This window comes from Cheilinus undulatus, linkage group 7 (assembly GCF_018320785.1).
Source record: "Cheilinus undulatus linkage group 7, ASM1832078v1, whole genome shotgun sequence".
NCBI classification, from domain to species: Eukaryota; Metazoa; Chordata; class Actinopteri; order Labriformes; family Labridae; genus Cheilinus; species Cheilinus undulatus.
Window position 1 is genome coordinate 3317844 of NC_054871.1, and position 22418 is coordinate 3340261.

At 39.8% G+C, this 22418-nt stretch overlaps 1 protein-coding gene across 1 annotated transcript; it reads left to right on the top strand.

The window, feature by feature from the left end:
• Positions 1–875: 875 nt before the first annotated feature.
• Positions 876–13337, top strand: serpinc1 (serpin peptidase inhibitor, clade C (antithrombin), member 1). The gene is made up of 8 exons (XM_041790658.1): positions 876–981; positions 5832–6198; positions 6272–6487; positions 6752–6889; positions 8570–8788; positions 9772–9946; positions 11481–11545; positions 12596–13337. Exons 2-8 carry the CDS (start codon positions 5833–5835, stop codon positions 12770–12772), a joined length of 1356 nt encoding a protein of 451 aa, XP_041646592.1. The 5' UTR covers positions 876–981; position 5832; the 3' UTR covers positions 12773–13337.
• Positions 13338–22418: the final 9081 nt, after the last annotated feature.

Consider the following 22418-nt stretch of genomic DNA (forward strand, 5'->3'; position numbering starts at 1 on the left):
GAAGAATGCTGTTTGGATATTTCAGGGAATTTGCTTGGAAATTTTTAAACATTTTCACCGAAATTTGGGGAAAATGTTTTAAATTTTGGAAAATCTGATTGGAAGTTTTGGGAGAATTAGCTTCAGATTCTTTTTTTGGCATTTTCATGGGAATATGGTAAATCTTGGAAATGTTTGGGAAAATTTGTTTGGAAATTTTCAAGCCTTTTCATGGACATTAGGAAATATATTTCCATTTTGGGGGGGAATTTGGAGGTGGGGATATTTCCTTAAAATGCTTACAAATTTCTGTGGAAATTTGAAGGAATTGGTTCCAATCTTTTTAATGAAATTTTGGATAATTTTCAAAATTTTTTACAGAATTTACTATGAAATTTCGGGGGGATTTGCTTTGAAATTGTGTAAATTTTCAGGAACTTGCGTGGCTTTTTTGAGGACTTTTTAACTGGGATTTTTAGGCTTTATGATAAAGTTATACTGAATCATTTGAGGACTTCAAAGACATTTTAAGGTACTTTTTATGGAATACTTTGGAAATATGTTTAGGATTTTCCACATAAATTTCAGGTAATTTCTTTGAAGTTTTAGGGAACTTGTGTAGATTTGGTTAGGGACATTTTCAAGGAATTCCCATCCAAAGACCAGACTAATGTTTTAATTTATCAGGTCATGCTGATCCCAAATAAGTGGGAGAAACTAAAAATGCATTCAAAACAAAAGCTCAGGTCTCAGGAGGTTAAAGGTGAGTGTCTGAATGTTGTCTGTTTGTGTTCCCCCCTGCTGGTCAGACGGGTGTCCTGCAGCTGTTATTGATCAGTGATCAGCGTGCAGATGTTCCTGGAGCTGTGAGTTGTTGACTAACAGACGATCAATGTCTCAAAGGTTGCTGTGATATTTCAGTACTCTGCAGGACACTGACCTGAGTTCAGCTCAAAGTGGAGATCTGACCGTCTGAATCTGATCATCTCTCTACCTGCTCAGGTAAGATCTTATTCCTCAGTGTTCCTTCTGCAGCCTCACCATTCATACAGGCATGTTTATATCTGAAGATTAACTTCATCTTTCTGCTGTTTTAGTTTAAAGATTTGTTTGAATACAGAAGTCTAATCTTCAGCTTAGAATCAAAAGCACAACTAAATTAAATTATTTGTAGTAGGAAGTTTGCTTTTCTCTATATATTTTTAAAATTTAGGTCATTAAATGTCTGAAAAGCTCTTATATTTGCTTGTGAGATCTTACATCTTTGATTGCACCATTAGACTTGTCTAACTATTTTAATCTTCACTATCTTGGTAGCTTTAATCGATTCCATTTTTATCCTTTTTGTGGTTTTACTTGTTACATAACAATTGCAGCATATTATGTACAAAATGGCGAAATGTAAATTGGCTGCAAGATGAAAAAATTCAGGCACTGATGGAGGCAAATCATGATTATTTTGAGTTGTCTTGCAAGATAATCATAAAAAACCAGAAGTGTCCAGTGGTTGTATGTCTGTAAGGTTTGTGATTGGTGTGTAAGTAGGAGGGCTGGGGTGGTTTCTGTGGGTAGGGTTGGTAGAAATCATGCTACTTTAACCTTGCAGGTGCATGTGATGTAATCAGTGCTGGATTACAGAGCTAGTTAAGTTTAGTGGGGTCAAATTGATGCTTAAAATAATGACCTTTGAACTCCAAAATCTTATCAAATAACCCTGAAGTCCAAGAGCAGTTTGGTGCAGAATTTGACATCGGTGCATTCTTGAAACATTGGGATCAGTGTTTGAGAATGCAGTGGTTACATTCGTGCATCAGGATAGTGCTCACAAGCAATGGATATGCATTTGGCTCAATGACCTTTGGGTTATGAATTCCAAAAAGTATTCAGTTCATCCTTAAGTTGGAATGGAGGTTTGTGCAAAGTTTGAGGAAAATCACTCTAAGCATTCTTTAGATATCGATGCACGAGAATGGACTGGGAAGAATGGTTAAACCAGTGATACTCAACGTGTGGCTCTGGAGCCACATGTGGCTCTTTTGGGATTATTTTTGGCTCTTTTATGTCTTAGTTTGAAACATTCCCCCAGAAAACCTTTTATAAAGGGAAACTATGACTGTACAAGTTACATTAATCAGTTTGAATTAATTTTCAACCTTTATATTTTGTCTGTACATTTCCGTTGCCCTTATTCTGCCTTTTATCTTTTTTTTGCTACTTTTAATCAATTTTTACTGCTTTAAGCCTACGTTTGCTGATTTTTTTTTTTTGCCCATTTTTACTACTCATATCCCATTTTGGTCACCAGTTTTTTGCCTCTTTTATCCTGCTTTTTGCTATTTGCAATTTTCCATTTTTTGCCACTTTTTTGCCCATTTAAGCCACCTTTTGCCATTTTTTGCCACTGTTTTCAGCATTCTTGCCACTCTGCTGCTTTTTCACCATTTGCCCTACATTTTTGCCCATTTTAGTCACTTTTACACTACCTTTTTGCCAAGTTTGTACTGTTATTTTGCCTTTTTTTTGCCACCTGTAACTCATTTTTGATAACTTCTCACACATTTTGCCACTCTCTGTCCTATTCTGCCACTTTTTTGCCACTGTTTGACCATTTTTGTCTCCTTTAACTTATTGTTATTGCTACTTCAAGCTTTTTTTTTGCCATTTTTCACCACTTAGATTGTGGCTCTTGCAAAGGTATTTTTCGACAACTTGGCTCTTTGGTTGAGTAGGGTTGAGTAACACTGGGTTAGATGGTCGGATGTGCATACTTATGAGCAGAAAATATGATAACCTCTGCTATTTCCATCACCGAAGGAATAAAAAAAAACCCATTATAATATTGGGAATCAAAGCTGTCCAACTCAGAATCTAAAGACTTACAGACTGGGGTAAAACTGGTTCTGATTTGGACCTTAAAAATGGTCATAAAAAGCGTCAGTTTGGTTCAGCTCTGACTCTCTGCTTGAAAATGTTAATCCTATGCACATTTTTAAATAGAAAAAATATCCGGTGTTCTCCTGTTACTTCTTTGGATAACCCGTAAAAGAGCCCAATGAATCTTCTTTTTTTTGTAAATTTAATTCACGTAAAAACTTGACATGGAATTTACAACTCTGAGTTTTTTATCAAGTCTTGATTTCCAAATTCTGACCCAAATATTATTTACATAAAACACACAGACTCAAAATAGCATTTTATTTTACCTTGGACCATTTTTAAAGTTTGACTTAAAGACCATCATCACCTCACAGTTTCAGCTGGAAATGTAAGTGGAACTTCTGATGGCATTCTTCTTTTTTATGTGCTTTCTGTTGTTACCATGAGGTGGGGCTTCTACCAGGGGATCTCAATCAAAACATTAAGAAAAGATGGCAGGTAGAGTCGCTACTCAGATTTGCCCACTTCCACTGCTGACTTCTGCTTTAAAGGTCCCATATTTTCCAAAATACATGTTTTCAGGCTTTTCTAGCAAAAACATGTGTCCACAGTCCCCCAAGAATTGGAAAAATCCACCCACCCCCTCTCTTTCCTATCAGAAAATGTGTGCTGAAACAAGCCGTTCTCAGATTTTCCCCTCATGATGTCATGTGGGGAGCCCCGCCCCCAGGTTCGGTGGCCCAACCTGCTAGGAAGAAAGTTCCACCCTCAGAATCCTCAGAGCCGCACCTATTAAGCCCCATCCATTTCCTGAGGGGCGGAGTCATACAGCCCAGTAACTTTTAAAGCCACAGACACAAAAACAGCTCGTTCTGAGGGGTTTATAGACTTGCAGAAATCCAAAATTGGAGTGTTTTTTAAGCAACAAACTTCCCGGGCATGTTTTGGGGACCTCTGAGACCAATATAAACTTGTCTTTAAAGGGTAAAATATGTGACCTTTAAATAAAGGACTGTGTTAAATAAAAGTTAAACTCTGAATATTTACTCAACAGTAAACAGTGTTTTGGTTTCATGGATGAATTCCACATAATGATGGAGAAAAGCTGTTAATAATGGTCTTCCTGTTTTACTCTGAAAGCTATTCATAAAGCTCTTAGAATCACAGAGTAAACTAGCATGGCCTCTTTTAACCGCTTTTCTCCCTCACTTTGTAAAATTCACCAATGAAACAAAAACAGGTTTAATTTTTAGTAAATACACCTTATGGAGTGCTGATGTTTATTGAAAAGGGGTTGGGGAGATGGAGTTATGGGCGACAGACATGGCAGTCAGTGGCGGAGAATAATCGAGGTCCAGCACGAGTAATCAACACAGAACATGAATGAGCTAAAGCAGCTTTAGGTTGTGGTTCTGCTTCTTCCACCAGTCTTTAATGGAACATCCAGCATTGATAAACATGTCTAAAAATGAAGGATCTCTGTGGCTTTGGGAACAGTTAGACATATTTAAGGTAATGTAAAATGAAATATATATGAAAGATGTGAGTACCCCTTTAGTATTCGTGATTAATGAAGATGTTTCAGTGCTAAAATTCTACCAGTTAACTTTTACTGCCTAAAAAGGTCTTTAAAAGTCTTAAAACCAACCTGGAGAACTGTAGAGCTGTCCTGGAACAATAGTTGATGAGTAACTTGAAATGACGGCTGTGTGGGTGTGTGTTTGTCGTGTAGGAGAGTTAAAGGTAGAGTAAAGAAGGAAGATAAACACTAAATTTAACTGAAGGGAATTAACTTTCTTAGTTGTTTTTAGTTCTTTTTTGCACTTTAAAGCCATTTCAGTCACTTTTTAATTCCCTTTTATCACTTTTTGTGCCCATTTTTGCCAATTTAATCATTTTTTGGTTATTTTTTGCCACTTTTAACCATTTGTGTTCTTTAAAAATCCTACTTCAACACCTTTTCCACAACTTTTTACCATTATTAACTTATTCAAGCAATTTTTTTACCCATTTTAAAGGTTTTTAACAAAAGTTATTTTCATTATAGAAGGCTATTTACTACACAAATGAGTAGATAGAGATATTTCTTTCATTGATAAGAGTGGTTCTTATTCAGGTCAAATATAAAATATGGTTTTCACAGCTTAACTTCACAATGGACCATGGTTTTGCTGACCTCCATGGGCCCCCAGGTTGGCCGGGTCCCAGAACCCTCCCCATTTATCCCTCCTAATGGGTGGCCTTGTCTGCAAATGACTACTCTTGAATGTTCATGGCTGTGTTCAACCACCTTCAGGTACAGTGGGGGTCCCCATTCTCTGGCACCTTTATTTTGGGGGTCACGGGCTGAAAAGTTTGAGAACCACTGAGTTAAAGGACTCTAGTCTGACACTTAACAGTCTTATTTTGATTAAAGCTGGGGTTTTTCACTTCAATTTTCCACACAAGTCTCTTTGAGGGTGCAGTTCCCTTTTCTGAGAATCTACATTGAAGATCTGTTTCTTCTCTGTGTTTTTTACTATCAAACTCAGTAATGGAATCACGAGGGGTCCAGAAATATGTAGTTAAATATTTCAGTTGCCCCCTTGTGGCTGGGTGCAGTATAGGTGACAGGGGCTGATCTCAAAAGTCTGAAAGTGCCGTTAAAGGACATAATAATTTTACAAGAATGTGTTAATCAGACCAAAATATTGATTTTATTGTAGTTAACTTTAATATCTGGCCTCCACAGTGTCTATTCAGAAAAATCTGGTTTTGAGTCTTTTGAGCTCACTCTGATTCTTTCTCTACTTGCCGTCTTTTCCTCCCTTAATAAAGACAGCAGCCCAAAATATAAGATTTAAAGAAAAATATGAATATTTGTGATACAGGATCCTTAGTTTTCATTTAAATAAACATAAATATGATGTGAGATAAACAGAGAACCTTCCTTTAATCAAATATAAACCGTCTCCTCTGATTGCTTCTTTGTTTAGAATGAGGGCTGCTGATTGGCTGTTGGTTCTGGTGTCACTGCTGCTCATCTCCCTGGCTGTTGATGCCGACATCTGCAGTGCCAAACCCAGAGACCTCCTCCTGGAGCCACGTTGCATCTACCGCAGCCCGGACCCAGAGGACCCTGAGGGCCCGACCGAAGAGCCGGAACAGATCCCAGAGTCCACCAATCCCCGAGTGTGGGAGCTGTCCAAGGCCAACGGGCGCTTCGCCCTGTCGCTCTACAAACAGCTGGCCAACAGCAAGGACTCGGACACTAACATCTTCATGTCCCCCATCAGCGTCTCCACGGCGTTCGCCATGACTAAACTGGGCGCATGTGACACAACGCTGGAGCAGATCATGAAGGTGAGAAAACAATGAGACAGAGCGTGCTCCAACTCAGCTGAGGGATTAAAAATGCACCTGTTTGTGTCTGCAGGTGTTCGAGTTTGACACCATCAAGGAGAAGACGTCTGATCAGGTGCACTTCTTTTTCGCCAAACTCAACTGTCGTCTGTACAGGAAGAAGGACGAGACCACCGAGCTCATCTCTGCCAACCGCCTGTTTGGAGACAAATCTCTGATTTTCAACGAGACATACCAGAACATCAGCGAGATGGTGTACGGAGCCAAGCTGATGCCACTGAACTTCAAGGTAACCCGACACCTGTGGGGGAAAATTCTCTTCATGAAGAAGAGACAAACTCGGTGTGATGAGTCATGTAGCATGGAGAGCAGACCACAGTGTTCTCTGTCAAACCTTACAAATACAGACACATAAACCTGATGGAGACCCAACACTTGTATAACATATAGAAATAAATCATCTCCCATAATGAGTTCCAAAAACAAAACCTGGCCCCAGGTGAACCAATCAGAGCTTTGCTTTTATTCTAACAATCCTGGCTCTGTTCTGCAGGAGAACCCGGAGAAAGCCCGTGTGACCATCAATGACTGGATCTCTAACAAGACCGAGAACCTGATCCAGGACACGTTGCCAGAAGGGGCGCTAGACTCCAATACTGTCCTCGTCCTCGTAAATACAATCTACTTCAAGGTACCATTATTTGTAGAGCTCCACATCACAGCAAATGTTTTCTAAAGTCTCTCTACAAAGGAGCAGACTCTGCTCCTGAAACAGGAACCGTTAGAAACATAAAGCAGGGCGTCATCTGCATGGAGGGAGAATTTTACTATTAAATAACTCTGAATGAGGCTGCATTATGTGAGGTAGTGAAAGTTTTGTTGTTTGTTGTTTTATATGCTGAAAAGGCGTTAGAGTTGTCAGCCGATGGGGTAATGAAAACAAACAACAAAAATGAACAAAAACAGTAGATTTTCTCTTTTTGTCTCTTCCATTCATTTCATAAAGGTTAATTCTTCTCCTTCTTCTTCGTATTATCATTGCAGCTGATATTATTATTGTTATTATTTATATTTATTTCATTATTATTATTTTGTTGGTTAGTTTATTCATTTATTCATGTGGGGTATTTGCACTTTGTGTATTTCTTTGTTTAATTTTGTCCAATTTCATCCAGTTTTTTAATCTTATCTATTATTACTTTTTTGTTTCTTAATTTATTATTATTAAAACCATTATTATCATTATTATCATTATTATTTTTCTCTGCATAAAATGGCTCATTCTAATGACCGTAACACTCAAATTTCAAAACAGTTGAAAATCTCTTGTAAAGGTCTCCAGTAGTCTGTATCGCTGAGCTTACTGTGTCCCATGTATTTTATTTATTTTTGTATTATTATTATTTTTTGTTTTTGTTTTTATTGTTATATTATTATTATTGTTGTTATTATTATTATTGCTATTATTATTATTATTATTATTATTATTATTATTATTATTATTGTATACATTTTTATTATTATATTTCAGAATAAGTGGTATATATTAATATATAATTGTTCAATTTTTCTAAATTTTTCTAAATGAATAAGATATACTTTCTAAAGTAACAAAAGAGAAAAATCAGATTTTCCTTAAAGATTTTAAAGGGTCTAGTTTAAATCAAATACTTCCTCTGAATTATTTATTAACCAGAATAAGTCTCTGCAGTGACTCTGCACTATCTGTATTTTATTTTTTCCATATTTAGATCATTTTATGGTTGTGAATGTATGTGCAAGCTGGCATCAGTCCACAGGTCCTGATGTAAAGGCTAACTTTTATGGACCAGGAGCCATCTCTGTACTTGGCTCTGTCTGGAAAAAGACTCTAACAGACTCTACATGTGCATCTTTATGAGAAGCTAAGAAGACTTATGAAGCATTTACCAAGCAGTGAATTAAACAGGACAGAGGCTGTGATGAAGGGCAGAGCGGGCAGAAAGAGGCTCGTCTTCAGTGTCAGTAAATCTTCCTTCGTGTCTTTGCGGTTGTTGCCATATCGCTCTTACTTCTTTCACTGCTGAGAAAAAACTCAGGAAATAACATTTTCTCTCTCCATATCACCGCCCTGTTTAACAATGGGACACCCGCACTAGCACCCATTTGATCGGCCATTGCTTCATGCTGTTTCTCTCTCCAATTACGGCGTCTTTCAGTTAAAATGCAAGCATGCTGCCATCCAAAGTCCTTCCCTTTCTTCCTCCAAAGGTTGAACTTTTTACCTGAGAGTGATTTAAGCTGTCAGCTGTGGACCCAGGCCTTAAATAAAACAGTAAAAACTTGTTTTAGAAATCTATCTTTGTCCTTGCTGACGTGTTTCCTCTCTCAGGGTCAGTGGAAGAACAAGTTTGACACCGACCTGGTCTACACGACAGACTTCCACATCACTGACACTCGCACCTGCAGTGTCAACATGATGTACCAGGAGACAAAGTTCAGGTACAAACACTTCCTCGACGACCACGTGCAGGTGCTTGAGATGCCGTACCGCGGAGACGACATCACCATGGTGATCATCCTGCCGAGCGTAGGGACCCAGCTCAGTGAGGTAATCCTCACCTCTTCAGTCCGTCTTCCATGATCTACATCTCTGTGTTAGTTTAGACTTGTCAGGAATTTCAGTATGACCACTGTGATGAAAATAGAAGTCTTAGATGCCAAATACTGAGGGGTTTGTTAATTCTAGTCAACAAAAATGCAACAAAACTCTGCCACACTGTTGAAATGCACAAAAACAAGTTCCTAAATGCCTGTTCTCCCTGTCTGGGATACAGAGACCTGCTGATGTTTCTGAGAAGTTTTTTCCAGCTAAGTTTTCTTGCTTTCTGATTATCGAGAACAAGAGTCATTCTACGGACTGGAAGAGGGGCATTGTTGTCCTGATCTGGACAAGAGGGTGATGTAGGAGACTGTAAAATCTACAGGGGTATTACGCTTCCCTAAGAGCTGGCAGGGTGCCTGCACTGATACTCCTGAACCATCTGCTGATCCAACACCAGTATTTAGCACTGTTTGGTTTAGGTGAAGAAAGTTTTCATGCAGGGGGCTGCACGGTGGTGCAGGGGTTAGCACTGTTGCCTCACAGCAAGAAGGTCACTAGCTCGCTAGCTCAGGTTCTCTGGCTTCCTCCCACCACCAAAGACATGCTCATTAGGTTAATTGGTGACTCCAAGATTGTAGGTGTGAATGTGAATGTGCCTGGTTGTCTGTCTCTTTATGTCAGCCCTGTGATTGACTGGTGACCAGTCCTGGGTGAACCCTACCTCTCGCCCAATGACAGCTGGGATAGGCTCCAGCGCCCCCCCCCCCCAACCCCAAATGCAATTAAAACAATCTAGGTGTGAATTAAAGATGAAAACATAAACCTGAATGTCATCTGCACAGCATTAGCTGTAAAGTAAAGTAGTGGTTCTAATACAGAGCCCTGTGGCACTCCGTTGGAGTGAAAGTGGCGTTCAGGAACTTGTTGAGCAGATCTTAACTTGAGATGTTTCCTGTGTTTTTGTGTACCATGTTTGTTGTTGTGTTGAGGTGGAAGTGGGTCTGGACCTGAAGAAAATCACCGGCTGGATGGATCAGATGAGGGAAACCACCGTCTCTGTCCACGTCCCTCGTTTCAGAGTAGAGGACAGCTTCAGCCTGAAGGAGAGGCTGGAGGCGATGGGACTGACCGATCTCTTCAGCTCTGAGAGGGCCAGCCTGCCAGGTGAGGGGGCGGAGCTAAACACCTGGTGTTTGATAGTATTACAGTAGTTAAAACAACTTTATGTTCAAAGATTGAATCTTCATCAGCTTCTAGATAGAGAAGATAAAGAACTGGATGCTTTAAAACATTGATTTGTTCTTTTTAAATGTCTCAAAATGATGATAAAGCTAAATATATTTGATAAATAAAAATAAGGTTAAATTCTAATAGACAAGCTCATGTTAATTAGAACCCCATTTCCAAAAAAGCTGGGTTGCTGTGTAAAATGTAAATAAAAACAGAAAATGATTGTCAAATCTCATAAACCCATATGAAAATAAACAACACATCTGATGTTGAAACTGAGACATTCTACCATTTCATGAAAAATATATGCTCACATTGAATTGGAACACATTTTTTTGGGAAGCAACACATCCCAAAAAAAGTAGGGACAGGGCAACAAAAAGCAGGAAAAGTAAGTGGTACGAAAGAAGACAGCAGAAGGAGCATTTTACAACTAATTAGATGGGCAGAGGTTCACCAGTCTGTCGGTAAAAGGTTCCTCAATGTAAAATTTTAAAGACTTTGAATATCCTAGAATGTAGTCTATAAGTCATCAAAAGATTCAAAGAATCTGGAGAAATCTCTGAGAGCAAGGGACAAGGCTGAAGGGGACTTCAGGGGCCACTGCATCAAAAACAGGCATGATTCTGTACTGAAATCACTGCATGGGCTCAGGAACATTCCAGAAATCATTGTCTGTCAACACAGTTGGCCGTGCTATCCACAAATAACAGTTAAAGCTGGATCAGGGAGAGAAGAAGCCATATGTGAACGGGATCCAGAAACACCGCCGTCTTCTCTGGACTAAAGCTCATTTAACATGGACTGAGAAAACATGGAAAACTGTTCTGTGGTCAGAGGAAACCACAGACGCCGTGTCCTGTGGACTAGAGGAGAGGGAGCATCCAGCTTGTTCTCCTGGCTCAGGTCTAAAGCCTGCATCTCTGATGGTATGGGGTTGCATTAGTGCCTGTGGCGTGGGCAGCTCTAACATCTGGAAAGGAACTATCAATGCTGGAAAGTAGAGAGAGCTTTTAGAGCAACATATGCTCCCATCCAGACAACGTCTCTGTCAGGGAAGGCCTTGACTATTTCAGCAAAACCACATACCACATCCATCACAACAGCATGGCTTCACAGGAAGAGAGTCCAGGACCTGAACTGGTCTGCATTAGTTCAGACCTTTCACCAATAGAAAACATTTGGAGCATCAGAAAATGAGAAATCCTGCAAAAAAAGATAAGAATAGGACAACATTCCTCTCCAAAAACTTTTTTGAAATGTGTTGCTGCCATCAAATTTATAATTTTCCAAATGCATCAGAAAAACAATGACAGATAATTTTCAGTTTACTGACGGTTGTTAGCACATTTCATCATGTTTTTGCTGACATGGTGTTTTAGTTCACACCCTACATCCACCCTCAGTTTTACAGATTAAATTTTTGGTGCTGCAGCGTGTTCATGTGTTTGTGCTTGTGTTTGTTAAGGAATATTGGAGGAAGACGGTGAAGGTCTCCACATCTCAGACGCCTTCCATAAAGCCTTCCTGGAGGTCAGTAACTCGCTGTGACATCACTGACGACTTCTCACTGATTGGCTAATATTTTACAGATATCCATGCTTACAATCTCTTTTCTATACTTCAGTGTGTCCATTAATGTAATTGTTATAACAGTTAGTTTCCTGTTGCTTCAACATACACTACATGGACAAAAGTACTTGGCCACACCTGTGACACACAAGATATCACATTTTTATTAAAACTGGTCCAGCGGTGTAGGGTCTGTAGATTTCCTCCAATATTAAAATGTAAACTTAACCCTGATGATTCCAAATATCCTTAAGGCATAAAAATTTTGAAGTGTAAAGAGTACAAAAGAAATATTTATAATTTTGCATCTCAAATTATAACTTAAGCTTATGATTGTGACTTTTAACTAAATATTTTGACCTTTAAGATTCACAATTTTAAAAATGAAGTTATATTTTGACCTTTTTAAACATATTATTTCAAATTTTGTCATATTTTGACGTTTTAGACTCATAATGTTGACTCTGATTTTATTTTTTGACCTTTTAAACTGGATTACAACTTTCCCTCTCATACTGTTGCCTTTAAAAACAGTTTGACCTTTGACATTCTGAACAAATAACTTTGACTTTTAATCTCAGATTTTGAGCCTTTAAACTTATCATTTTGACTTCTTTTATCTCAAAATCATTTACCATCAGTGCAAAGTTCTTTTCCCCTGTAATTTATTGCTGGTGAAAATGAGGATGTCAGTTTATGTTGCTTGCTTTTATGCCTTTCCTCTTGTTGTTGTTGTTTTTTAAATTTTAGCAGTGTTTGTGACTTCTTTGATTTTACTGTGCAGCACTTTGGTAAACTTTAATGTTTTTAAAATGTGCTATATAAATAAAGTGGATTGGATTGGATTTATGGTTAAACCTTGACCCTGTTAGGCCCTCAGGTTTGACCTCAGTTCAGGAGTTTGACACCCCTGCTCTAGAGGCAGTATGGAGGTGGACATGTCACCATTTTAAACCCAGAGCTCAGGGGTTTGCCGTCCTGACTGACCCTGACCCGTGTTTTCTTCTACAGGTGAACGAGGAGGGCAGCGAGGCTGCAGCAGCCACCGCCGTGGTGGCGGTCGGGCGCTCCCTGAACTTAAACCGTGAGATATTTCAGGCCAACCGTCCGTTCCTGCTGCTCATCAGAGAGTCCACCATCAATGCTCTGCTGTTCATGGGGCGTGTGTCCAACCCCTGCAGCCAGTAAACACGCTCTGCTGCGACATCAACGCCACATGAATGCTTCAGAATAATTCCACGTCCTTCTTAGTTACAGCTCGGTGCTTTTTTGTGACGCTGCATGAAAAAACATCATCAGACCTTGAATGTTGTCTCCTTTAAACAAACAAATCCTGCAGCTTCATGCATAATCTCTTACTGAGCATTGACAGACATTTTACCAAAATCATCAACAAAATCAATAGAAATGATCATCTTACCCTAAATCTGGTAAAATATCAATATATTTCTGATTGCAGGTGCATTGTGGGTAAATAAAGAGAGGTGAGTCGGTGGTGTTTGACACTTAAAGTGCTTTATTTCCTTTAAAGGAGATGCATCCTGTGAGTGATCTAGTGGTCATCATGGTGAAAGAAGCTTCTTCACATTTTTATTAACTAATAATTAACCTTTAAGCCCCGCCCCCCCACTCAACCCCCCTCCACCAACAGAGACATGCAACATAAAGATCTTCACATAAAACCTCTACAGAGCGTTCAGTACCTCCTCTGTAAAAAAACCAATGTACAGTAATAAAAGTTAAATTTACTAAAGTCTTTGACTCGTTCTGCTTCGATATATTAGGATATACTTTAAGAATCAACAGTAAAGAGTAATCTCATGAAGTGAATATAGTTCAATGATTCATCATTAGGCTTGTTGTGGTTGGGGTTACTGATTATTCACAAACGTTCGATTCACACAGAAAAGAATAAAAACAGGTTTCAGACTGAAGAGTAATGTTTGGCGTTTGTTGTAAAGCAAAGAAGATGATGAGGACCGGAGGTGATGATGGTGATGATGATGATGATGATGATGATGATGAGGTTTGTTTGTGTTCACAGTTTGGAAATGAAAAAACCCAAAGATCCATCAGAGAGGAAAAGTCTGACCGAGCAGGAAAATCCACATTTATCTGACTCTGAGCTTTGAAACTTGAGCAGTTTTAGAGCTGTTTATCACTCTTAAAGGAGCACAGAGGAAAGGCGATGAAAACATCCGAGTACATTTTTGATATCAGCTTTTAAACTGCAGTAATGTGATCCAGATGATGCCTGAAAAAACAGATAAAAGGTAGGAGGAGAAGAATCAGTGAGAATGGAGGAAAGTTTGAAAATCGCAGGTCTAAGTGGACCTATATGCTGCAGTTATCAGAAAATCTATGATCCCTACACTTTACAAAAAATGGTTTTTACCACAGCTCAGAGGTTTGACTGCTCTGGAGAAGATCCATATCCTGAGTAACTTAGGGCCAATCCCATTTCTGCCCCTTCACCGTTCCTTCGTCTAAAGTAGCGTTACTAAACGCGAGGCTCTTGAGCCATATGTGGCTCTTTTACGTCTTAATTTGAAATATTATTCCCCCAGAAAACCTTTAAAAAAGGTAAAACTTTTACCTCAGAGATTATCCAGTGCAAGTCACATTAATCAGTTTGTTCCTCACACTTCTACAGTAGACCTTCATTATCAACCTTTATTTTTTGTCTGTATATTTCCATTGCCCTGATTTGCAATTTTTGACCCTTTTTCCATTTTTGCCACTTTTGGCCCATTTAAGCTGCTTTTTGCCACTTTTCCCATTTTTTCCATTCTCTGCTGCTTTTCAGTCTTTTTTTGCCACCTAAAACAGAACAGTAACTTATTTTTCTGTCATTTCACACCCATTTTTGCCACTTTTTACCAAATTTTGCCTCTTTTGGACATTTTTTCCATCTTAAATTTATTTTTTTAAACCTTTTTTTTTGTCACTTTTCACCACTTAGACTGTGCCTCTTGCAAAGGTATTTTCCAACAATTCTAACTCTTTGGTTGAGAAACACTGATTTATACAGTTAACTGCCCTCTTTTACACATGTGCACACTGAAAACACAACAAACTCCCATCCCTAGTAGTAAAAGATTGAATATATAAGATAACACGACTGTTGTATTTTCTATAATCATTTATAAATGCTAAAAATATCTACGTTTATACTCCTCCATTGTAGTCCATTATGTCCATTATGTAGGCCATTTTGCAAGTAAGCACAGTGCATGGTGGGAATTTCATCTTACCCCTTGGTTTCAAGTGTGGTCCTGAAAAAATCTTCATTTCAAGGACTATGAGGCCCTTGGCCCTTAGCACAGCCCTCGATTCAAAAGAGAAATGGGACATCCCTTCACCTGTCGTGAACGCATAAAACCAAGGGGTGGAGCTAAGGTAAGTCCTGCAGACCTTCATCCAGCCACATGAAGGGAGACCAGACTCTCGAGGAGTCCTGTACTGAGCGAAGAGGCTTGCTGTCCCTCTTTAACCGTTTTTCTTCCAATAAAAAAAAAACTTGTGTAGTGAAAACTGAGTAATGACGAGTCGTCTGTGAACAAGTTGGCTCTTTTAGCCGGCTCTTTCATAATGAAGCACAGGAGATGGCTCCCGTTTAAGAGCTGGTTTCCTTTCTCGTGTTTTTGCAGTTATTTAAAAACCAAACTGGCACCAAATTAAGAGCCAAACGCCGGCTCTTGTAACTGACTGGGCCAAATGATCCAGATCTCTAGAAAATGATTGATTTCCCATCATAGTGAGCGAGGCAGGATAGACTTTGGCTGTAGAAACACAGGCAAAATCAGGGTTTAACGTGCAAAACTGCTGATTCAAACCAGACCCTTCACATTGTTCCTCCAGACTTTAGACCAGTGTTACTCAACCAAAGAGTCAAACTGTTGAAAATACCTTTGCAAGAATCACAATCTAAGTGGTAAAAATAGCAAAAAAAATGTTAAAGTTGCAACAAAAATAAGTTAAAGGTGGCAAAAATGGTCAAAAAGCAAGGAAAAAAAGGGGCAGAAAGTGGCAAAACTGAGTTAGAAGTGACAAAAAAATCAGCAAAAATGGATTGAAAGTGGCAGAAAATTGCAAAAAAAGGGACATGGAAGTATATAGACAAAAAATAAAGGTTGACAATAAAGTCTGACAAAGCCTACTGTAGAAGAGTGTGAAAAAAATTGATTAATGTTACTTCCCATGGATAAGTTCTGAGGTCAAAGATTACCATGTTTAAGGTTTTCTGGGGGAATAATATTTCAAATTAAGACACAAAAGAGCCACATGTGGCTCCAGAGCCACGCATTTAGTAACGCTGCCTTAGACGGCGTCCCTTAATCCATGTCTGCTGCTGTATATACACAAGCTTTTTAAGCTTTTACCTTAATGTTACACTACTTTCAGGACCCAATAACAGCTCAGGATTTTTCCCTAAGTCTGTAAGGTTAACACAGTCATAAACCAAAAGAAAAATTGCCATTTTGATTGCAAAAATCTTTTCCTGTCCCAAATCTGGAGTTCTATCTGTTGTGTCTTATGTCAACAACCCGTTCAATCTGTCATTTCAGTGAACAGTCCACAGGGCATAGATGCTTATACCTTTTTCATGAGGCAGGTGTGTAAGAGGGGAATGAATCCATCAAATACTGCAAGAAAACTCCTGCATACTTTCCAAGTTGTGGAAAAACATTGTGAATGTTTAAGAAAAGCAATGCTGCCAATGTTTTTGTGCAATTTAGACAGTGTGCAGGAGATATTCTGAAAGTAACGGTCCTAATACAGAACTCTGCAGTACTCCAGATCCACCCTTGGCTGCAAATGTTATCCATATTTTCATGCAGTTGAGATAGTCTTATGAGTTTGCTCACAATTTCTGTAGAAAGGTTAACTAGAGAGAAACAGGAAGAATGAGGAGAGAAAGAAACGGCACCAGGATCACAGTCCTAACCTGCAGCTGGTGCGTTGAGGACCTGTACCCTCTGATCAGACTTTACCTCTTTTATGGATCAAACAGAATGAACCAGAACAGACCAGACTGAATGGATCTGAACCGGTCCTAACTGGACAAGAGCAGCTGACATGGAGCAGCTGTTTGATACAAACTGGCTTGAAACGATGAGTTGACTGATGAGATGTTTCAGTGCAGAGAGAAGCTGACCCGTTTGCAGAGCTGAGTGTGAAACATGAAGGGTGAAATCTGAATATGACTCATGGTAGAAGATGACAAACAAATGACCCACACAATCTGATAAAAGAGCCAAAAAACTTCAGACAAGTCCATTTTCTAAAGAAAGACTGGTCTGTTCAGGTCTCTGCTGCACTGAGGTCAGTCTGGCAGCTCCTCGAGTCTATGCAGATCGGCTGGTCATGTCTGAGCCGAGCAAGGAGGACACTCGTCAGGATTGTTAGAGGTTGAAGGATTCTTGTTTAGCTACGGAGAGGCAACTCGCTCTTCAGCATCAAGCAAGGGATTAACATGAGGCCCAGTGGTCTTTTAGCGCCAAAATCCTGAAGTCAGAGTGGGCATTTATGCAAAGTTTGAAGAAAATGTCAAAGAGCTCTAGAGATGAGATCGGCCCTAAAAGGCAACCTGAAACACAATCAGACTAGCCATGCTTCACTCATCTCTGAAGCATTTATTTTACAAACATTGAGGTGTTAAGATTAAAGGGGGGATTTCACCACCACAGACCCTATCCGGCCCGCTCTCATATTAGTAACATCAATTTATGCTCAAAGAAGAAGAAACAACATCGACCAGTTAGGTCAATATCTCTTTATGCTACATTCAGACAATAAGAGTCCATTTGGAAAGGGTTGCAAAGCCATTTCTAAGGCTTTGGGACTCTAGCCAACTACGCTGAGAGCCATTATCCACAAATGGGGAAAACTGAACAGTGGTGAACCTTCCCAGGAGTAGCCAGCCCACCAGAATGACTCCATGAGTGCATGGACCACTCATCCAGAAGGTCCCAAAAGAACCCAGAACATCTAAAACAGTGATGTTCAACCTTTCTCCTGAAGGAGCCTGCTAATCATATCTAAGAAAAGCTAACACCCTCTTCTTGCACAAGTCCTGCAGATAAGTGGCTGATCAAATGATCCTTCTTACTGGACCTGATCAATAAGGAAATCCTTGTGATTTCATGCCAGAGTCATCACATTATCATCTGGATTGAAGCACTTTGAATTGCCTTGTTGCTGAAATGTGCTATACAAATAAACTTGCCTTGCCTTGGATTTAGCGGAGACATTTCTGTAAACTAGCGCTATCCAACCTCTGTTTTCAGTTTGGTTTTCTCATAAATCTTTGACTTTGCAATGTTATAAATTTATGACTATAAAAACTTGACATTTTTTATTCATAATTTCAGCTGCCACCTGCTCACATCACATGCAACATGTTGCAACACGTGTAAAAGAGACTATAATGCAAGGACATGAATATGGTGTGCCTTGAGACTTCAGCTTGATTTTTGGAGTTTTTTGGGGGAAAAAAATGTTTGAAAACCACTGCTCTAAAGAATAAATGATCACAAATTCCCACAAAAGCACTCCAACATCTCCTTCCAAGAAGAGTGAAGGCTGATTTAGCTGCAAAAGGGGACCACCTCCATATTAAAGTACATGGGTTTGAGTACAATGTCATTACAATCCCTGCTGGTGGAATGGGAAGGCAGCCGAATATGTTTGTCCATTTAGTGGACATACAGAAGGATTTGAGGACTTTTCTTTCAACTTTACCCGAATGTCCACTCTGATTTAAGGATGATCTGAATTCATTTTCTCTCTAAAGCCCACACTTGCTCTTCTGTAAAGAGATCCCTGGTCTTTTAAAGATCTTAATGTTTTAATTTTTTTTTTTTAAGCACTTTGAAATTTGTTGGAAAAAATGCTGCTCAGTAATTGAGCTTACCGATGATCAGCACCATGTAAAACCCAGTTCAGTACTGACATCGTCAATCATTTCAGTTCTAATTGCAGATTTTAGTCTTGTGTTGCTCGGCTCAGCTTCCTGTGTTTTTGCCGCCCTCGGCAGAGACTCACAGGAGCTTCTTACCTGCTGCTCTTGACTTTATTTACATGTGAGTTTTGTTTCTGCGGCCTGTAGCTGCACTGAGGTTTAGCCGTTAGCGTTCTGCTACGTAGGGAAAGGTAAACGTCGGATTCACTGAATAAAGAAAGAGTCTGTATACCTGAAAGTTCCTGTTTCAGCCTGAAGAGTGAGGCGGCGTCGGCGGTAGCGGCGCAATTCTGGGAGAAAACTTGAGTCCATCCATCCGTCCTTCCATCCATCCATCTGGAGGACAGAGCCGCTGAGTTCGGTTGCATAAAAAATGAAACGTCCTCTGAGAGTGGGATTCACAGCTGTGTAGAGAAACAGTAACAGCCAATCTGTGCTACCTGCCCACCGACATACACCAGGACTGAGCTCGCTTACATCATAATGAAAACAACCCAACATTTTAGTAGTTTAAATATGCTTGTCTGATAATAGGTGAAGATTAATAAGAGTTATAAAAAGTTCACTTTGATCCCATCCCTCTCTGATAAGTGCTGAAGTTGTCATCTTTCCTTTGGTTGCCAGGTGAGCTCACCTCCAAGAGGTGAACTTTGACCCCATTGAAGGTTTTCATTTTTTTCTTTAAAGTCCACCCGGCCTGGTTTCTACATCCATCTGGTCTGACAGGGTCCAGCTCCACGTCCTGTCCCTGCCGATCGACGTCGACCTGATCACAACATCTGTTTTAACACCACTGCGCCGAAGAGACGGTAGAAGGTACAGGATGTGGGTCACTGAGAGGAACTAAAAATATCCATCTCAGTAAAGCTGACTAGAGATGCACCACATATATCCAGAATTTGTCTCTAAATATTAAAATATAGCCATCACAACACCAGAATGATAAACTCTAATATGACTCTAGTAAAATCAAACCTATTTCTGAGAAAGGCAACCAATGTAAGACTTATATGCCAGTTATTGGGCAATCATCCTAAAATCTGGTATATTATCCCCAATTTTAATGTCTGTTTATTCATCTATAATGTTGGCTACAGCAGATCTATCGAGAAAGTGCTGATACACCTGACACCATTACTGCAGGTGCTTACATCTGTACCAGACCTAATTACACTGAAAATTAAATCCAGTCTCATGTATAGCGAGTGGCCAAAAAACATACTGGAATATATGCAACACAGACCAGGCCAGTGGTGTTTTGCACCACTTTTTAACCGCTTTTCTCCCTCAAGGGGTCTTAAACCTACTTTTAAAGAAAGGGAGGTACACCATTAAGTAAATTAACTTTGTGGAGAGCTGGCTTTACTGACTACAGTCCTTCACATCGAAAGGAACCAGTTGGGGTGGTTTGGGCATCTGATCAGGATGCCTCTGGGCCTAACCCTAACCCACATCCGACTGGGAAAAGACCCCAAGGCAGACCCAGAACTCCCTGGAGGGATTATATATCCCATCTGGCCTGGGAGCTCCTTGGAATCCCTAAAGAGGAACTGGAAAACGTTGCTTGGGAGAAGGATGTCTGGACTGACTTCGTTCACCTGCTGCACCACTACCGACCCGGATGAGGGGAAGAAGATGGATGGATGATTTTACTGAAAAAACTCCTCAGTAAGCACAACAATGGTGGCACTAAATGGTCCAGTTTGGTTCAGTATAGGTTGGTACGGTTCTGTACTGTAAACCCCGTAGAGTGCCATAAAGGTAGGAGAGTATGGGTTTGTTATTTTGGGACTCGTCACCTGTCAAATCAAAGTTTTGCATTCTGGTATTGTGACAGCTTTACTTTACATTACTGTGCATCTAATATCACACAACTTGAGCTTGCATGAATGCAAAAAATCAACTTGATATCCTTTGTTTTCTATTGGAGTGTCATAACAGCATATGAGCTACCAGGCCATTTTTTCTCCAACAGCCTGTTTCTACTTGCACTCCTGTAGACCAGAGACATGGACGAGGACCGGGAGAACAGCAGGGCTCTGAGAGTATCCTAAAGCAAACTTTTCTTCTCGTTAAACAGAACTTTTAGCTTGTTTTACTAAAGAGATGACGGTGTGACTGAAATGTTGTGCTTTAAGTTGAGTTAACAGGACACTAAATCTATTCCGCTACCAAAAACTTGGTAATACAAAGAAACACTTCTGTTCCCTCACTTTCAAAATAAAAGCATCAGATGTCATAATGTTTCCAAGTGGAATTTAGATTTAACAGATGCAGTTTGCACTGCTGCGCTATGTGAAGTGTTATCTGACGCTCACATGCTGTTAGGACACCCTGTTAGATCACGTGTTAGCCGAAATGGAGGGCTGTGGTTTAATACAGAAACATCTATCACCAGTCAGTGGCAAATCTGTTAGCTCCGTCTGTGCAGATGTGATTTTATCCATCTTGCACAGCATTAACAACTGAAAACTACCATTTTATTCCTCTGAGATTACCGGCGATTGACTGAACTGTTTTATTCCAAGTATAGCTCCAGTTTGACCCCTTAGTTCCACTTTTCCTCTACTAGTGGCTTTAAAAGTGAAACAGAAGTTGCTGATCAGGCCGACGCCATCTCCTCTAACGTGTAACTTCTATCGTCCGTCACACACATTGTCAGAGCAAAAAAGTGTCCAAGAAGGAAAACAAACACATGCTTGTCTATAAAAATATCTGAGAAGACTGACGGGGCTCTCCGCGTGAGTTGGTCAGAGCGCCCCCCGGTGGTGCTGTGCTGTGCGGTGCAGCAGCTGTATTGCGTAGTGATGAGAGGTAACTGAGCTGTGTAGCTTATCTGAGGCTGGACTCGGACCCGGCCCAGGTTTCCTGCTGTGAGTGGGTCAACAGGCTGCCCGATGGTTCCTTTAATCTACCCCGGCGTTCAAAGGTGAGAAAAACCAACGTTAGAGAGGATTCACTGATCTAGGGTGATCACGGGTTGTTACTGCATGGACGTGATAGAGACGAGCCTGGAGACTCTGGAGACAAACTTTAATCCGTTTAGATCTCCGGCTTTGCAAACCACGAGTCTTCTTTGAGGTCTGTGATGGGTTCAAATACTTTAAATAAACTTCTATTTTTTGAGACAGAGGAACAGAAGCATACTGTCTTAACTGAAAAACACATTGGTAATTTCTGTTGGGTTTCTTTTTTCAATTACCCAGTATTCAATAGGATGTCTGTTAAAGTCGTTAAATAAGAACAACTTCCTCTTTAATTCTTATTTCTTACCTAAAGAGAAAGTGCACAGTCTTAATTGTGCAATAACATTGGCAACATTTGTAACAAGCACAGGAGCTACATTTTTTATGCATCTGTTGGCATTGTCGGCAGGATTGAGGGAATTAAGCTCCTGCTGCACCTACGGCTTCAGACGAGCAATATGAAAAGAAGTCGACTACCAGGCTGAGCAATTTATAAAAAACTCATCTCTACCTGAAATCAGCAGTAAAAAAGGTTGAAATTTAATTTGGTTTTTCCATACATGAAACTTCTTTGCAATCATCAGATGGAGAGTAACCTCCAACATTTACTCACATTCTGTTATTCAGCAGCCTTTCATAGTCTTTGCTTTTTTAGGGTTTTTAAGTATATTTTTATGGAAGTATTTTTGTTTATTGCAGTTTTAAAAACACCATGTACACGGGCAGCCCGGGTTCAAGTCCCACATGTCTCTCCCTGCTCTCTTCCCTGTTTCCGAGTCTATCCACTGTCCTCCTCTATCTAATAAAGGTATGAAAAGGCCCAAAAATAAATCTTAAAAAAAAAAAAAACTACTGATTCCAAATTTACTCAAAAAAAAGTGTACAAGTACACAAAAAACCCTCT